The following is a 19,769-nucleotide window of genomic DNA, read 5'->3' as shown; positions in this document are numbered from 1 at the left end:
GTGTGTGTCTGTGTGTGTGTGTCTGTGTGTGTCTCTGTGTGTGTCTGTGTGTGTGTATGTGTGTGTATGTGTCTGTGTGTATGTCTCTGTGTGTGTTTGTGTGTGTGTGTGTGAGAGAGAGAGAGAGAGAGAGAGATAGATAGAGAGAGAGAGAGAGAGAGACTGTCTGACTGTCTGACTGTCTGTCTGTCTGTCTGAAGAGCAGAACAAAACTCTAGAAGGAGGATCCTTTTCTCTGTCTCCCCCTCTGGAAAGCCTCCCATGGCTTTTACAGTCAACTGAGAAAAGGTGCCAGAGACAAAGAGACCCAGATCTGACCTTTCTTTGTCTCTCTGGACAAGTCTGCAGAGGTGAGAGCATGCTGTCTGGATTCACAGGCCTGAAAAAGATCCCTTTGAATTTCAGTGGAAAAATCCCAATTCTGTTATAGGCGGAGCACAAAAAATAATTTGCTTTTGCAGCTTTGTCAAGAGATGGCTGGCTAACAAGCCTGCAGTGGGCCTGGAAAGAAGAGGAGGGTACGGGGGAAGCAGGGATAAACTGTGTTTCTCTATTTGTAATCCAGGGGGACATTCAAAATTATGTATAAAGCAATGACTCTGACTGTCAGAGAAATTCTAGACCAGGGTGCAGGGTAGGAGTCGGGCTGGCACAGAAGACCTCTGAGAAGATGGGACACAAAGCTCAGACACAAAGAAAAGGTGCATAAGGAGTGGCCATGTGTAAGGCCAGTCTCTGAGCCTGAAAAGTCAAACTTCTACTGTAAAAGGCCACAGAACAAAGGCTGGTTTTGGCTTTATAGCACCCAGGCTCCCCTGTTCCCGCGTGGAAGCTGATGTAGACAGAGAGGAGAGGAATGAGGGCGGCTGTGTCCCAAAAGCCTTTACTAGAATCTTTGCCAGCACGGACACTTGAATTTTATATATTTTTCACTTGCTGTGAAATAGTCTTCTTCAGATTTTTTTTCAACCTTTAAAAAGGGTAAGAGGCACTCCTGCCTGTGTTTTAAGATTATCCTTGCCAAGGGTTTATGGGACCCTCCGGAGACCATTCTCAAACAAAGATGATAACCACAGGCTTTCTTCTTAAACCCTTGTTGTGGCCAGGGCTGGGACAGAAAAACAAACAAACAAACAAAAAAACAGGAGACACTTGAGCTGCCCAGCATTCAAATTTTAAGGAGGCACTCACTGGACAGTATAAGGTTGCCACCTGTGAGACCTAAAAGCATAGGGCCTCCTTAAATTTTGCACCCTGGACACCTTGCTTTGTTCACCACAGTTCTAGGTTATGTGGCACCTGTGCATGACAGGGTATTTCTATCATGAAGCAGCGAGCTCCACCCAAGCTGTCATGATGCCCTTCCAGTGGTGTGCCCACGTGCACACTCAAACTATGATTTCCCAATCATTCCTCTGGGAAACACAATTTGTTTAACGAGAAAAGTGATCTGTGCAAATAAAAATTTGTGAGGGCAAATGGGGAGAGGAGAATGCAAAGCCGTGCAAACTGGAGTCAAGGGCAGTCAAGGGAACAGGTAAGATTCCGGAGAACAACTCGCAATTAAAACTGTTGCTTGCAGAATAACATGAGGAAGATTAAGAAAGAGGAGAAATAAACCCTAAAGGAAATATTTAAGAAGTTCCACGGGAATTAAAGTTGTGAACCATCTTTGCCACTTTCTCACATTTCATATATATACATGTGTGTGTGTGTATATATATATATATGCATATATGTGTGTATATATGATATATCTCATATATATCCATATATAATGTATAGCATATATCCATATATCCATATATCATATATGTGTGTGTGCAATATAGCTGATCATGAACTTATATCTAGAATATATAAAAAAAAAATCTCAAAATGAAAGACAACTCAACTTTAAATGGTCAAAAGAGACCAAGGTTGTTTAGTAGTTGAGTTCTTCTGTAGTGTATATGAGGCCTTGGGTTCAGTGCCAGGATTTGACTAGAAATGTCTCCAGAAAAATGCAAAAGACCGACAAGCACATGAGGAAATGCTTAGAGAGATTAACTATCAGGAAAATACAAATAAAAACTATAAGGAGATTATCACTTCATATCCAAGGAGGATGGCTATAAACAAAGACAGAGGAAATAGCACGGCCTGCTAGGGTTGTGGAGACATCGGTGCATTATGCTTCACTGTGGGGATGAGGCAGATACTTGGAGGAACTGTCTGCTGACCCCTGAAAAGGTCAAAAGTACAGGTATAAGCACCCGCCACCAATCCTAGGTATAAACTGACAAGAACAGGAAATGTACGTTTTCATGAAAGCCTGCGTTTGAATGTTCACAGGGCTGGGAATACAGCTCAGTGACAGAGCACCTGCCTGGCACGGAGGAAGCCATGAGTCCAGTCCTTCTCCCTTCAAAGAAAAAACAAGTTCACAGAAGCATTATTCAGAATCATAGCCTCAGAGCAGAAAAGGCTTGATGTTCAGCAACTAGTGAGTGGATAAATACAATACAATGGCACAGTAAAGGAAAAAAATCATGAAGCATTAATACGTGCTATCGTGTCGATTAGCTGGAAAATACTGAGGCAAGTGAATTAAGCCACTCCCAAAATATCATATACTCTGCAAGTCCACCAAAGAGAGCACCATGTGGGTTTCTTGATGCCTTTGAGGGCTAGAGCATGAGTCAGCTCTCTGACTCTGAGAACAGTTTTTCAGGGAGGAACGAGCCACCAGTGTGTCATGGAGGGCAGTAGATAGTCACACCCGGCCCTGCAATGATGCTTCAAGTCCCTGAATGCTGAATCATTTGGTCAACAGGATGGAAACCTCCCCACCACCCTAAGATGTCTCTGAGACCCATTGTCTGCTTTCTGCCTGTTCCCCAAAAGGGAAACTGCCTCTGCTCATGACTATGGCCATCATTCCATGGCATCCTGAGGTCCCAGCCTGTAAAGTACAGGGCAAGTATGAAACCAGTTCTTCACCTGATGCCATGTCCTTGCCCACTGGCTCAGATCATTTTCAGGCAACATACAAATGGCTGTTCTGAGAAATGGGTCTCTGAAGTTGAGATCTCCATTTATGTAGGACAACTGCAGCAAAGTGGGGAAAGTCCTAAAACTGATCCTGTCCCAGGCTGTCTGTCATAAGAGTAGCAGAAACACATACATCTCAAACCAGAGTCCAAGTGAAAGGTTTTTATTCCACCTTTTATCAAATCCTACCCAAAGAGAGTAACCTCAGAGATGAGGAAGTAGATGCATCATTCCTGTCATGGGTCAGCCAATCCAGGTGAGTAGTTCCATCCATCCCAGGCTGGCCTCACATGGCCCATCACTGATTACTGGCTATAACTGCACTGTTCGGGGCTAATGGAATTGGCTCTTTCTCACACACACAACAATCAGCAGGAGAGAGTAGCTTCTTCCTAACCCTACGTCATAAATGCTGTTGAAGCTTCAGTAGAGGAAGAAGTCACCAGGGAGCTCACCAGGCACTGGCTTCCAGCTTAGTCTGAGCACCAGAAGAAATTGTAATTATTCCATGGATCAAATTGTCACTGATCTCCACTCACTGATCAAATGCTCAAAACATTTTTTTTTCTACCGCAAAGGCTGGACAGTAGGGTTCAAATGATTGGGTCCCTTATAAGAGTCATATTTTTAACTTAGGACCTGAGTTTACCAGCAGTGAGTCACATATCAGAGGCATTAGTGTTTTCCTAAGGTTTGGTTTAGCTCCATTTGAAAATGCCTCAGTGGTAGACTGCTTGCCTAGCAAGCAGGAGGCCATAGGTTCGATTTCCAGCATACATACACACCCTCCTTCCTTCTCTCCCTCCTTCCTTCCTTCCCTCCCTCATTTCTTCCCTCCTTCTCTCCCTCCCTTCCTTCGTCCAACACATTTATCTCAACAAAGGTATTATTGACTAATTCCTCGCTGTCTCTTAAGTTTAATGTTCTGTGCTTGGCAGTAAAGAACCAGCATTTTAGGAAGAGGCGGGGCAGGACACACGAAGTTGGTTGTGACTACCCTTTTTACTTACATTTTTTAAAATAAGGTTTTTAAACATGGGTTGTTTTCCTTTATAAAATCATCTTCAATTACTTCCTATTCTTTTTAAAATTCAGTATGAATCTTCTCTGGTTTGCCATATGTATTCATATAGAGTGACCCCTCTATGGATCAAAGAAGGGAAATCCTGGAGATGCTAGCAGGAGAACTGGTGGCGTCTCTGTCTTGGCTGCCCAGAGCCCCTTCCACCACTACTGAGTAGAGGTAGGGTTACACAGGCACGTTTGTCAAAACAAAAGCTGACAGTTTCTGTGCTTGACCCCACCTGTAAAATAACTTGAAGCTTTTGAACTCCACAAGATTTAGACAGGGAGAGAATTTTAAGAAGCAAAACAAAGGGCCTGAAGGGATGGCTCAGCAGTTAAGAGCACTGACTGCTCTTCCACAGGTCCTGAGTTCAATTCCCAGCATCCACATGGTGGCTCACAACCATCTGTAATGGGATCTGATGCCCTTTTCTGGCGTGCAAGTGTACATGCAGATAGAGCATACATACATAAAAATAAATAAATCTTAAAATGCTATTAAAAAACAAAAAAAATGAAAAGAATAAACACCCTTAGTCAAATGTTTAACCTGCAGCTTTTAGCTACTTGCCAGACTCTACTTTGTTGAGCCAAGAGATTTAGAGGAAAAGGGAGTACATATGGGGGAGGGGGCTTTAATATTTTACAAGCAGGAGGAGGCTAACAATCTGGTTAGTCAGCAAGCATGAATCCTCATTAATGTCTTCATCCAAACCCATTCTCTCCACACAGCTGTGAAAATATAAATTCACTGGACTGTTCTGACCAACACACCCAGAAACAAAAAATATGACGCCATAGAACTAATTAGATAAATAACACATGCCAGCATTGCACAGGAAGGATTTTTTGGGCAATGTGTTATAGGCCGAGGTAATACAGTTGTTCTTCAGACAGCCATGAGAACTCAAAACTTCAGGTATTCAAGTTGTTTATATAAAATTGGTTAGTATGTGCATGCTACATATTCATCCCTGCATATACTTTTAACTACCTCTAGATTACTTATACCAATTAATATGATGTAAAGGCCTTATGAATAGTTGCTGTGCTGTGCTGTGTTGTGGGGGGAATAATGACCAGAAAAACCAGCTGTTTATGCTTATAAGAGGGGTGTGTGTTTGTGTGTGTTACTTGGAACTGAACCTAGAGCCTCTAACATGCTAGGCAAACTCCATGCCACTAAGCTATAGCCTCAGGCTTTTTTTTTTTTTTTTTTTTGTATTTATTTTGACATGGGGTCTCACTAAGTGGTCTTGAATTTGCAACATTTCTGCCTCAGGCTCCTGAGTCGTTGAGATCATAGGTCTATGGCGTCAGGTCCGGCTAAATATTTGTGGGTAGGAGGGAGGCAGTGGTTATTGGAATCTAAACTCAGGACTTTATACATAATAGACAAGCTCTCTATCAATACACTACAGTACTAGCACTTTTGTTTTTCAAATACTTTCAATTTGTATCACAAGGTCTTCAATGAACCCAAAGCCTGCAGATATGGAGTCATCTGAACATTAGAATTCATACTGCTATAAATTTCCCTGAGAGGCCACCAAAGAGAAGAACAAGGTGGGAACGAGTCCACCACCAAGTAAGAAACGGAAAGGTCGGGAGGACAGGAGCACTCACTGCTTTCAGCACTGTGCTAACAAAAGCATCTCCTTAGAGTGGCCTACAATAGTGCCTTTATGCCTGGTTTACTTGAAAGGTAATTAGGACCTGCCAATCATCCCAATTATCCCAAGCCATAATTTAAATGTGGGTTAACTCTAGAGCCAGTCTCCAACCATGTCACTGTCCTTGTTTTCTAATGCATTTGGAATTGTGTTTGCATTATATAATTCAAAAGACAAAAGAGCACAGGGCTCTTACAACCAGGCAGGATACACGTGAAAGAAACAGAAAATACAATGGAGTGTATGGCTGGGGTACTGCTGGGGTGCCACATCCTCCAGTGGAGGACATAATTTACAAGACCCAAGGCAAGTAAATATATTTCAGCTGTGCCAATTTTGCTTACCTATCCCCAGACTCTAAAGTAAAGAGACAGATGTGAAGAAGAAGCTATACTTTAGGGAAGACCAGTGACTTTCTGACGAGGTGCAGCGTGCATGTCGAAAAACTTACAGAATCCTCCCGATAAAAGCAGGACAGCTAGCCCGTGCACAGCTATACCACAAGTGCCAATAAAAATGCTCACTTCCTCCAGGGTGGCAGCTGAGACAAAAGGGAAGAGACATTCCTGAGACCCACTTTAACAGAATTGTGGTGATCGCTCCTAGCCTCCAGAGACAGAGCAGGGAGGAGACAGTTTGGTTTCTTTCCATTGTAAATTAACTGGACCAGTGAAGGTGTTTAGAAGCTACTGCCCAACAGCCTCAAGGTTGGGGGAGCGGGAAGGAAGCACAATCATTCTGCTAACCACCCTGAAGCTCACAGCCAACACAAACCTCCTTCGGAAGCTTCCTTTAGAATAATAAAGGAAGTGTGAAGAACTCAAAAGTGAGCATTCCAGAAACAATTTCCCAGAGAGAGTCTCTGAAGGAAGCAAGAATGTTTAGCAAGGATAGAACAGGTGATGGGGCGTGGTGGTACAATCTCGTAATCCCAGCACTTGTTAGAAACAAAGAATCGGGAGTTCAAGGCCAGCATGGGCCAGCCTGGACTACATGAGACTCTGTCACACTAAAGAAAAGAAAAACAATGAAAGGCGAAGTATATAGTGATGTCTTCAGCAGTGCAGATCAGTCAGAGAAGGTCACCTGGCTGTATGTGGTTAAAGAGAGAAAACCATACAAAAATTCAGAGGACCTGGAAACTTGGATAAGAATTTTAAAAAAGAATATTTGCATTCATCTTACGTAGAAATTTAGCATGTCTTTAATTGTGAACTTTTACAACAAAGATAGATCAAAGCGTGAAAGGAAACAGAAAATACAGTAACCAATCATGCCATCAATAAAAATAACACAGAATTTTTACTTCATGTCATGGTTATAGTGGATATCTTACAATCTTATAGCTATTTAGGGTGACTAGTTGTCTATTTGCCCAGATTAGAGGGATTTCCTAGAACAAGAGGCTACCACATTGCTAGGTAGCAGTGGCCAGTGTGGTAAGAAAGATGCACTTAAATCACCATCTCACAATTTCAAAATCATCTTGTGTCACATAAATGCAAATTAACAAAATTTTCTCCTTTACTGACGTTTTCTATTGCATTCGGTGCATTTAAAGTGTTATTTTTACATCTGCGACTTCATTGAAGTGGTAGGTACACAGCACACACACACACACACACAAAGTCAAAGTGAAAAGAGAGGAAAAGAGACCTTTGGCTGCGAAGTAGAAGCCTCAAGATTTAAGCTTCTTCAAGACAGTAAAGCAAAAGGCCACAGTGGATCAGGGAACACAAAAAAGACTTGGGGATACCTCTCCAAAGCTAATGGACAAAGCTATTTTACTGTCATCAGAAAGTCTCTAATTCTCCACTCCCTACATAGGCCTGTGTGTACTTTATGGCCTAAATCGCTGGCGAGTCAACTCAGACTTGAGACCTTTATGAATTAGGTCCCAATAACTACAAATGACTCCTGTAAGAATCATATCTTGACAGATCTTGCTTTATCTTTTTCATTAATTAAAGCAATATAAATAGAGAATTAAAAAATCAAGTTTACTGAAATAATGGAAACAGGTATACCTGTAATCTCAAGATTCTGGAGGATCACAAGTTCAAGGACAAGCTAGGCCATGTACAAATCAAGTTCCAGGCCTATTTCATAAGACCCTATATCCAAAACCCCTAAAGGAGGGTGAAGGAAAGGAGAAAGGGTAAAACAAAAAGCAGTGATGGTAAGAAACCCAAACTCTTACCAGACACCATTGGGCTTCAGACGGACGTTGGCTCCCACTTTGCCTCATGTCCACTGTTGATAGAGGTTCCATTACATTCCCGCAAGGCCATATGAGACCAGCTTTCTTCTGATCAACGTAATTCCAAGCAGCCAGCCCAATACGGCCAGATGGCAGGGTTCTCATGATTGCTCTTGTCCCAGTATACACAGACTTCTTAACTTCCCTATCATTTTTACAAAACCTTCGGACTAACAAAGTAGACCGCTCCTTTTTGCTTTTAAAAAAATCGTCTACGTCTTCACAATTATCAGAGAAATCCTCCAAAGGGCTCAGAAACGTCTTGGCAACAGGACCATGAGTAAGGCTGTCCTCGCAAAAGCCACCACCTGAACAAACCTCCTCGGCCTTCGGGCAGGAGCTTTCAAAGCACAGGTATTCATCGCGCAGCGAGGTACAATGGTCACACTTCAGCTGCCCATTCTTACAACCACAGGTCCGTGTCAATTCCACCAGTTTACAAGTATACGCCGTGTAATTTTTATTTTGCTGCCCCCCAGGAAGAGTAACACAATTTGCACAGTCATCTAAAATTAATTTTTCTGACAGGGTTTGAAAAGCATCTGACGTTGTCTGGTCAGCTTCATAATGGAAATGAAATACCTCCATGTTGTCGTCCGAGTGAGGTCCGCAGGACTCCATGATCCCAGGCTGATTTCCCAAAGGGCTCACGTCCATGGGAGAGTCCTCTGTCTCCAGTTGAACTCCAGGGAACACCTTCCTTTCCAGCGGAGAAGGAATTCCAGGTTGCAAACACAGGTCTTCTGTGACAGAGTCACAGGCTTCACAAAGCTGGCTCTGGGGAAGCTCACGCTGCTGGCTTTGCAATAAGTTGTTGCGGTTAACTGCGTGGTTTTTCGCGGAATCCGGGACATTTTCCTGCCAGCATTTTTCATTGTGATTCTCATCGCTGACTAATTCCCCCCTTGCTATTGAGAAGACATTGGACAAATCACTTCTAGAAGACTCTTCCTTAGGTTTGCTCCACTGTGAGATGGTACGAGGGATGAGCGCACCCTGCCTGCCAACACGTGCTTTAGGAATACCAGCATCTTTTTCACTCCTCTCTTCTGCCCCTGACTGGGCAGAAGCCAGTTTCCTTTGAGTCACAGGGATAAGGACAGAAGCGGCCATTTCTTCAGACGTCATCTTAACCAGCTCCCTTCAGCTACTCTTCTGTGTTCCCTTCCCTGGTGATCATGTTCAGACTTTAGATAATCTCAGATAATTCTAGTCTTTGAGAGAAGCAAGCTGACGGCTTCTTTCATTCAGGTATAGTAAGAGCCAAACAAGACTTTTCAGTTGTAATTTCCTACGAGAACAGTTTGTTTTACACCAGTATTTCAAAACAACAGGTCCTTTTTCTTTTCTCTGTTGCCTGAAGCTAATTTTTTTAGAAGAATTTTGTTCAGGATCACATTCTGCCACTTATGGTTTACTGTTAATGTGTAATGATTTAAAAATCCAGTTGGAGTTTTTTCTGTTCCCTGTAAGAAAAGAGATAATGTCAAACATTATGGCATTAAATAGGTTTTCAAAAGTGAGTTGATAATTTTAAGTTAATGAAAAATATAGGTCAATTCTGAGAAGAGAGTTTTGCAATCAAAAGTTAGTTCAGATATTTTAAGCATTTATCATTTGTGCTTGACAATACAGAACTTCTGCTTCCAGCAAAAACAGGGTACAAAAATCAGATTTATCCTAGTACATTAAATAAAGTCTAAGCAGGGAAAAAGAAAAAAAAATGAATGGTTTTCACACAATGAACAGTCAAAACAAAATGTTGATATCAGAAGCAAAAAGAAAAATAAAGTGAGCTCACTGCTTAGGGAGTTTCCAGGCCCAAGTGTGTGTGTGTGTGTGTGTGTGTGTGTGTGTGTGTGTGTGTGTGTAAAAGAGAAAAGGCTAGAACTTGAAAGGCCAAAGGCACCAGGGACATAAGACAGGAGGTGTGAAGGTGAGACAATATATTTCTCATCAGAAACAATGCAAACAGGAAAGAACAGAGTAAGAAAAGAAACCTAGTAAGCAGAATTCACTAGCAGAGAAATGTCTTCAACAAAGATGAAGTAAGACATTTTTTCAGACATGTAGAACCAAAAAAATTCTAGCAGGGTTGAACTACAGAAAGTAATAAACGAAGACTTTTGTGCAGAAGAAAAATTCTAGACATGTCTATCTTTAGAGGAACAAAAAGCCGAAAGATATTAAATATGTGTATGAATTTTTTATTTTTAAAAATCACTTGGCAAGATAAGTGAATATTTAAAGCAAAAGTAGTGACTGTGTAGTGTGGGATTTCTAATAAACACTGAAGTGAACTGGCTGGGCAGAGCAGAGGCCAAGAGGAGGGACCTGGAACAAGGTCATTTCTACATGGATCACTGTATGGTTATTAAAAGGCAGACTAAAGTTGTATACTCTGGTCACTTAGAAGAAAAGCATTAGAATTAAAATCATTAATAATTCGGTTAATTTTAAACATTTACAAAACCAAAATGTAAACAAAGAAGATCTGAGACAAAAAAGGAAGAAAGAAATTAACAGTGGAATTAAATATTTCAAAATGCATCTTTAGTCAACATTTCTGTTGTCCCCCACTCCCCACCTTACAAACTACACACTTAAAGAAAATCTCCCTTTGGTTTCATTTAAGTAAGGAATTGTTCATTGAAAGTAAGTAGACATAAAAGACTTTAGTTGATGAAGGCGTATTATGTTAAAAGGCTTAGCTGATTTAATGCCTTCGTCCTTTTTCTTTAACCAGATTGAACCTCTGCACATTACACTGTGGGATAGACAGCCAGCACCTGCATGCAACCCTGACAGAGTCAAGCAAATTCTCATTCGATGAGGGAGGAACTGTGAGGAATTCTGGGAGTAGGTCATGGGGCTCTGTCTCAGCTGCTGCTTAGGCTTCCCTCCTCCCACTCCCCCCACCAATGGTATGTGTGAGCACATCATCTTGAGAGAGACTCCTCTGGCCTCAGTCAAGGCTTCCAGTGAATACAGCTGTAGCCATCACCTGCAGCCTCATAAGAGACCCTCAACCACCAGCAGTGGTGGCACATGCTTTTAGTCCCAGGACTCGGGAGGTAGAGGCAAGCAGATCTCTATGAGTTCGAGGCTAGCCTAGTCTACATAGACAACCTGGGCTACATGAATAAACCCTGTCTTGAAAAAACCAAAAGGGAGAGAGAAAAGAAGAAATAGAGGGAGAGAGACTCTCAATTATATAAGGCCTCTCTGAAATTTCTAACCAGAGTTATACGGACTAACATATGTTTCACCATAAATTTTGTTGTATATTGATATATAGCAACACATAATATAATTAAGTTCTGCTCTCAGTACTTGGGAAGCTGGAAATCAAGGCCTAGAAAAGCTAAGTCAAGGAATGATGGAGAATCCAAATCTAAGAAGCCTCACTTGAAGCTTTTCCTAATCTTGAACTGTGCTGTTTTCTCTTCCATCCAATCTGAGACCTCATGGTTTCAAGTTCTGTTGTTTATAGACACACGGCTGCTGGGAGTAGCCTATCTTTTATTTGAGTTTGTTTCAGAAGGCTGGAGGTTGTAGACACTCCACTGAAGCAATGATCTTTGTTTTGCTTCCAGCTGTAGTCAGGAATGAGAAACATCACGGGGAACGAACTCCCTAGCCTTGGCTCTATCTCAGGATATTCCTTTTTTCAACACATGTTTGCTGAGTGCAAACTTAAATGAGGCAAGCATCTCGCCCTTGATTTCTTTATGAGCTAATAAATGACCAGTCAAGGTATGTTACAAATGAGGCTGCGCCAACACGGAGCAAGAACACCTAAAACAGATGGTGGGCATGAGGCAAGATCAGTTTTCACCATGGGTCTCCTGGAGACGATAACTGGGCTGCATTATTAAAGACAAGCAGGAGTCAGCAAAACAATGAGGTGGACTGCGCCTGCAGAGAAGAGCACTGTGAAGGGAAATACACAAAAGCAGCCAAATACAGGCTCTGGAATCTCTGGACAATACTGTACAGTCAGGACTTGAGTTTCCCTCCTGCAAAATAGAAATAAAATTACCCTCAACAATAAGGTTGTAAATGAAATGCTTTTCAAGATACCAAGTCAGGCAGAATGTCTGTTATTCTATACTATTCGCAAGAAAGGACAATCAAAGACCAGTGGCTCTGCTGTTATAGTGACATGGTGTTGAATTTACTCTCAATAGACAACTCACCAGGTCTGCTTGGGTTTTGTTTCTGTTTTGTAACTGGAATCAACTCCTTGAAATATCAGTTTTATGATCATAATGAGTTCTCATGCTTAAATTATTCTTTCCACATTTATAATATTAGGAAGAAACATATATGTTACATATGTCAAAAGTGAATAGCCAACCAACAACTTGATTTCTACCTAGACCCTCTTGGGCAGTACTGGATTAATTTTAAAAGAAGTGGTCAAATAACATGAGGATTAAAGTTACAGCAAACATTATGATATTGTCTAAACATTAGAAACACCAAAATGTGGACCACACTCTAACAACTTTGAAAAGCAAAAGGATGTAAAATGAGATTGATTGCTTTTCTTACATGGACATGTTTATGAGGGAGACTAGAAAAGACCACCCTAGGAGGGTTCAAAGAATGTATGGCCTAAGGATATGTAATACTGGGGAGGGGTGTCAAGGCAGTATGGCTAAGCTGGAGAGTTATTGGGGGTAGATAGTGTGATTAGGAGAATGAATAACCAAAAGACAGAGCTATGGAGATCCAAGCAGTGTTGGGAGTCATAGACAAAGCAGTAAGATAAGAAAAACAGATAAAATTTATAAGGAATTGGGGAGTGATGTGTGAGGGAAGCTTTTAGCATCAGAATAGGGGCAATTCAGCCAAGAATAATGGTGTTAATGGTTTTTCTCGGGCTAAAACAAGGGGCTGAAAACTACAGCCTGAGGCAAAAGCTGGCCCAGACACCAGACTTTATAAATAAAGTTTTATTGTAGCAATGCGGTTACATCTGCTCATTTATGTCATATCTATGTCTGTTTTTACGTTTTAACTGCGGAGTTGGGGAGTTATGACACAGACCATGTGTTACACAAAGCCAAAAATATTTACCGTCTGGCCCTTTATAAAAAAAGGTTCACCCACCCTGTGCCAGATAAATAATGAGATGATGAGATGTATGTTTAGAGCCAAAAAATGAAGTGGGAGTCCTGACTGCTGTCTTCGCCTATCTGAAGTCTCAAGATGAATAAAGACTCATTTCATATTGTCTCCAGAGGCAGGATAAGGGCCAAAGCATATGAATTATTAAGAAGAAAGTCTTCAGCCAGCCTTGTAAAGATTTCCCTGTCTTGCAGAGCCGTCTAACAAAGAGGAAACCATCTTGAGTAATGGTCTTCTTTAGATGCCGCAGAGGAATTTCAATAGAGCGGCAACATTCAACACTAAGGGAACCCAAAACATGCTGAAGAGATTGAGTGAATGGATGGCTATCTATCAAATTTAATTATGAAAACAATGGCTAAGACTTAACAGAACATGAACTGTGTGTAAAACATGCTCAAACTGTAGTATTACTATCCCATTTAATGTTTACAACAGCACAGTATCACTTGGGTGGCAGAGACTCCTACTCGTGGTCCTCTCTGTCTCTGGAAATCTGTGCTCATGGTTAACCTCAATAGCATAATTTCAGGGCAAGGCTATGGCTACTCCTTATATTTAAACGTGGCCATGTGGCTATGTTACAGCTAATGAGATACAAGCAAAAGTGGTTTGCAACTTCTGATAAATGTCCTTGAAGGTACGAGGGGTGCCTTTCTTCCTCCCCTCCTCCCCAACTTCTCAGCTACTCTGAAGAAACATGATGGCTAGATCTCAGACAGCACTCTTAGGTGATGAGATGAACATGAGAATTTAATGAAGTATGTTACAAACTTGTATGAAAATGGTGTTATGAAAGCTAGCACCATGTGCAATGAATCTACACCAATAAATAAATAAGCTTAAGTTATCAGAAAACAGTTCTTGCACCTGTTACAGTGTGCATAGTTCAGATGGTTCTTGACCAGAAAACCAGCAACAATTTGACAGATGGAGGTTTTGAGCTGAGACTTTACAGAAAGATAGCAATTATTTATAGCCAAGGAGACTTTGAATCGAGGGAACAGCATACTTAACAACAGATAAGGGAGGGGGGGTGCCCTGTGCAGAGCTCAGAGCTTGTCTGCAGTTCTCAGGAGAACATTTCATCCTGCCAATAAGAGCAAAAGCTGCTCGTGGATTTCACCACCATGAGAAAGAAGCGCTAAGGTAACCACGAATGCTGGACGCGGAATTTAACAGTCTCACTTGCATCTTTAAAACCTAAAGGGTTTTACCGAGTAACTGTGGATGACAGCCAACCAACCAGGCAATGGTTGTTTACTTATACTTTCTCTTCCCCCAGGCCCACTATGCAAAGAGATTAAAGAAGGAATTTGTGCTCTCAAGAGTCTGTCCTCCCTGTCACGTGCACACGGGGCACATAGGTACAAAGTGCGCACGCCCACACACAAGCACTGCATGGTACAAGCCGGTCCCCTCTGCTGCTTCTTCCAAGTGTCTGCAGCTCCACTCCCTCCTGACCTCCTTTCTCTGAACTATTACGATGGAAATTCCATAACTCACAGGAAATAAAGCTTTGAAACATTCCCCCCAAGGCTCTGGTGCACTCATCTGGGTCTCTTTCCAAGACCACAAAGGGTTAACCCCTCATAGCTTTAACTTTCTCAATTAGAAATCTTTCAGAGTCTGAAATGTCAGGCTTCAGACTCCAAAGACCTAGACACTTCAACTTTATATCCTGTGTATGTTTGGCATGGGGAGTTGGCTGATGTAGACAAGAATGCTACAGAAGCAGTTTTCTACTTACACCTTCATAAAATTGGCAAAACAAAACAAAAAAAAAACAAACAACAACAACAAAAAAAAAAACAAAAAAACAAAAAAAACAGAGGTTCACAAAAACGTTGCCCAGATTAGGTTAAGTCTGAGTTGTAAAAGTCATAAGGCAAGGAAGCCATTCTGGTAAATACAGTCGTCTCCCCAGAAATAATAAGAACTGTAAGCATCCAGATTGAAGTCAAAAGAAGAGGGTCAGGGTTTTAATGCCACACCGCTCATGAGACTCATCTCTGTCCGTCGGAATATGGCCCATTATACCCCAACATACACAACGTTAACTTACAACAGATTACAGGCCTAAACAGAAAGTCCACAAGGTAAAACTTCTAGAAGGAAATAAAAAAAAATCTTCATGACGTTAAGACACAGATCATTTTCTTAGGACATAAAAGGCACTAACCGTAAAGAAGAGAAAAGGATGAAACAGGCTTAGTCAGAACTTAAAACACCTACCTTTCAGAAAACTAACAAGGAGAGACACAGAAAGGGAGCGAGTTTTCAAAATATATTTACCTGGAGAAGATCTTGTAATGTGAATGCTTTTATTATTGTTTATTTATACATACACAATGTGTTCTGATCAAAACCACTGCCTACTTCCTCCCTTCCAAGTCCTCTGAGAACCAGCCCCCACATCTCCCTTCCAACCTCATGTACTTTTTTTTTTTAATCCACAGAGTCTACTTAGTGATGCTGGTGGTTGCATGGCTGTCTGCTGGAGCAGGAGTAACCTACAAAGGGCCACATCTCAAAACAAAGCTCCCTCCCGTTTTACCCCAGCTGCCACAAACTGCTGCGTCAATAATTTTTTTAGAAACTACTATAACTCGGGGCTGAAGAGGTGGCTCAGTGGTCAAGAGTGCTTGATGATCTTCCAGAGGACCTGCCTGGTTCCCAGCACCCACACCAGGCAGCTCACAACTGCCAGTGACTCCAGCTCGAGAGAAATCAGGACCTTCCTCCTTGGTTGCGCTCACTGACTTTTAGGTATTCAAGAGTCATATGAGTTAGTGACTGCTGTACTAGACAGCTAGGGTACACAGAACATTTCCAAAATGGCACCAAGTTCTACAGATCAGTGTTGTTGCAAACTTGCAAAGTTGAGCTGTGGAAATAGATAGCTGAGAGGCTGAGAGAGTGGAAGCATAAAGTGAAAGCATTCCAAGTGGCATTCTCTGAGAAGTACTGAAAATACTGTTTTGTGTTTTGTTTGAGATATGGTCTCACTATATGCACCAGGTGGTCCTCCATCTGCAGTGGTCCTCCACCTGCAGTGGTCCTCCATCTGCAGTGGTTCTCCATCTGCACTGGTCCTCTGTCTGCAGCAGTCCTCTGTCTGCATTGGTCCTCCATTTGCAGCAGTCCTCCGTCTGCACTGATCCTCCATCTGCAGCAGTCCTCCATCTGGACTGGTCCTCCATCTGGACTGGTCCTCCATCTGCTCTGGTCCTCCATCTGGACTGGTCCTCCATCTTCAGCGGTCCTCCATCTGCACTGGTCCTCCATCTTCAGCGGTCCTCCATCTGCAGTGGTCCTCCATCTGCAGTGGCCCTCCATCTGCAGCAGTCCTCTTGCCTCAAGGCTCCCAAGATGCTTAGAGTACAGTTCTGAGTCACTACACTCAGCTTAAAACTTTCTACATTCTGATTAATGTGGGAGCTACACAAGCACATAATTGCCAACTCTCTGCAGTTTCTGAGGGTCACAACCTGCATTTCCATTCTACTTGCTCCCTCGGCTGTAGGACTTTGAACGGTGTCTCAGTTACTATTTTGCTGCTGTGCATAAACACCATGGCCTATACAATCTATAGAAGAAATCATTGATTAGGGACTTGCTTATACTTTCAGAGGGTGAGTCCGTGACTGTCATAGCAGGGAGCATTGCCACAGGCAGGCAGGCATGGTGCTGGGGCAAGAACTAAGAACTTACATCCTGATCCACATGTTGGAGACAGAAGGAGAGAAAGACTAGGCTTGACCTGGACTTTTGAAACCTCAAAGCCCACTGCCAGTGACATGCCTCTCCTAACTAGGCCACACCTCCTAGTCCTTCCCAGAACAGTTCCAACAACTAGGAACCATGCATTCAAATATACGAGCCTATGGAGGCCATTCTCATTCAAACCACCAGAAACAGCAAGTAACCTGTCCAACTAAATGATATACTGCTGAAATTTTTAAGGACTCACACTACAGGCTTCAGAGCCTACCTCTACCACTTGCTTAACAGACCAGTCTTGGACAACTCAGGCTCACTAAGCCTTGGAATGTTCACTTGTAAAATGGGAAAAAAAAATTGCTTCTCTTGTAACCCCTCAAAAAAAATTAGTATCCTTTCTTCTCATCACAATGACTACTTTCTGGAGTTATCACATGCATCCTGATATGGAGTCGTATCTATATCACTTAAATAATTCCATAGCGTTATCATTAAAAAGCCCAATAAATAAATAATTGCTCACTTACTGCAATGTGTAGATCATTTGTGTGCTAAGATGTAATCATTTTCCTTAACTTATACGGTAGGGCAACCAGATCATTCTGAAAGTTCTATGGGTTTGCTCAGTGACTAGCACACTATAAGGTCCCACACCAGCTAACAAGGAGGGGCATAATCCCTGTGTACTGGACAATCTTAAATTACTACATAGTTATAAACAAAAAAAATGAGAGCCGTAAAATACCAAATAATATAGTCTCGACAGCCTAAGTATTGGAGGTTATTCAATTTAATAATGCATATATGGTCTGTGACGATTTGTGTATACAGCTTGTGAATTTTTAAAAACGCACAGCTAGGACTGGTGGAAATCAGCATGGATTGAAGCCCACAGGGAGGACGTCTCAGAGAGTGCCACATACTTAGACAAGGGCTACCCTAATGAGTAACGCCGGGGAGAAAATAGTTGTGTAGAGTGGGGTGCCAGTCGCTTCTTACAGTTGAGAGAGACGGTTCTGGGCTGGCTTTAGCCCATGTTTATTACAATGCCCTTTCAGATCTCAGCAGGGCCAGCACAACTCCTCAGGCACTGGACAGTTCTCATTCCTGAGTAAGACAGCGCATCTGGAAACCTAGACATGAAGGGGAGTAAAAAAACAGGAAGGACTTGAAACTGCTGCCTTAAGGGTCTTGCGTTACATGTCCTGTGCATCTAAATCATGAGATTCCCCAGCAGCCAAGTGCCACCACTTCCCTGGCGTAACTACAGGCTCCTATTTGTGAGCGGCTATTCATTAATTGACAGGTAGCATCAACACACCCATCTGCTAAATGTTTCCTCAAGCCAGCCTTCATACGAGTCATTCTTCAATTACTCAGAGTGTCTTCCAAAGAATTAAAAATACATGTTATGAAAACGCAGCCTGGAGGAGATAAACTCGACAGTACTGCCTTTCTCCAGCACACTCTCATGTTACAGTGTCATGGTAAGGTGATCCCTATTCCATCAATAGAAGGTGTGAACTGGCTTCTGCAAACGTTTCTTCAGGGTTGTGCCTACTGCACCCTCCTCTGTGGGTCCCCCATGGCTGAGGCCTAGGCTATACTTCATCATCACACTGAACAAGATATTTCCAGATTGAATAACTCTCCAGTCTCGTGGGAACTCTCCGACAAAGTCCTGGCAGAAGCGAGGCATTCGAACCCACGTATTTCATGTATTACATGGTCATTTCTAGCCATGTTCTTCTTCAAACCCATAGTCTACTTAGCATGAGCACCAGTGAAGGTATTGAGGGGCCCCCTAGTCAAGAAGCTAAAAAAAAAAAAATTGCCCCTGCAGCTTGCGGATGCCACCAATGACCTCAAATGCTGGGTGGATGCCCGGGCCAACAGCTGACTCAAACAGTTGATGTCATTCACATGGCTTGTTTTGAGTAGAGTTAAAAACGCAAATAGAACACCTCGTTAAAACTCAAAGTTCATTTTAGCTGTGCCTCATAGATGAGAGACAACACTATTCAGACTTGTTACCTGACTGGGGAGAAAAGAGCAGGCAACGCCATTTTATCATTTTTCTTGGGGTTCCTTGTTTATTCATCTTCAGGCTAATATACTGGCACTCCTGCTATTTTTCAAGATGGTGTAATCCCAAGGTAAATATGCAGAGGGCTGTTGGCAGAGTCCACGGTCTAAAGCCAGCTAGCTTCTCTAGCCAGTACCACCAGCTCTCAGGTCCTTCCCAAGGCTCCAACAGCAGTGGGGGACAGAAGGAGCGATGATCTACCAAATCATAGTGCTTGGATGTGATACCTCCTTACCACGTTACCTGTGTTGTGACTGAGAAGACTTAGCCTCCTGATATAGGAGAATGGGGAATGTGGTGTGCTTTCAGTACCACTATGTCATTATTTCAAATAGTAATTGTGACTGTACAATGCCAGGGATTTTATTCTTTTAAAGACAAGATTTTAAAAAGCTATTATAACACATTTCACACTAACTTCTTAACCAAAAAAAGAAAAAAAGAGAGAGAGAACAAACCTTACACAAATTATAAAAGTAGTACACACTCATTGCAGAAATTTTGAAAACAAACAAAGCAAAAACTGTGGTAGGTAAAAAGAAACGATGCCACCATTGATCCTAATTATATTATATCTCCCTTCTATTCTCCCCCCATAAACAGAAGCATTCTATTCCTATATACGGCAGTAAATAATGCCATTCCATTCTCTAAAAGAATACTTCGGAGGCATAATTAAATCCATACAAACACCAGCAATTTGTCTTTTTTCTGTTGTTGTTGTTGTTGTTTTGAGAGACAGTTTCTCTGTGTAGCCCTGGCTGTCCTGGAACTCATCCCTACAGCCAGGCCT

General features: G+C 42.1%; 1 protein-coding gene across 7 annotated transcripts in view; it reads right to left on the bottom strand.

The window, feature by feature from the left end:
* Plce1 (phospholipase C epsilon 1) overlaps positions 1–19,769 on the bottom strand; it is a 300,715-nt gene that overhangs the window by 254,120 nt on the left and 26,826 nt on the right. For all 7 annotated transcript variants that reach the window (XM_076920180.1, XM_076920138.1, XM_076920149.1 and 4 more), the window contains exon 2: positions 7,972–9,497. In XM_076920180.1, coding sequence (XP_076776295.1) covers positions 7,972–9,159 — 1,188 coding nt within the window. In that variant the 5' untranslated portion in view covers positions 9,160–9,497. The remainder of the gene's footprint in view (positions 1–7,971; positions 9,498–19,769) is intronic.

This window comes from Arvicanthis niloticus, chromosome 1 (genome assembly GCF_011762505.2).
Source record: "Arvicanthis niloticus isolate mArvNil1 chromosome 1, mArvNil1.pat.X, whole genome shotgun sequence".
In the NCBI taxonomy this organism is placed as follows: Eukaryota; Metazoa; Chordata; class Mammalia; order Rodentia; family Muridae; genus Arvicanthis; species Arvicanthis niloticus.
This window is presented reverse-complemented; position numbering and strand designations above follow the sequence as displayed.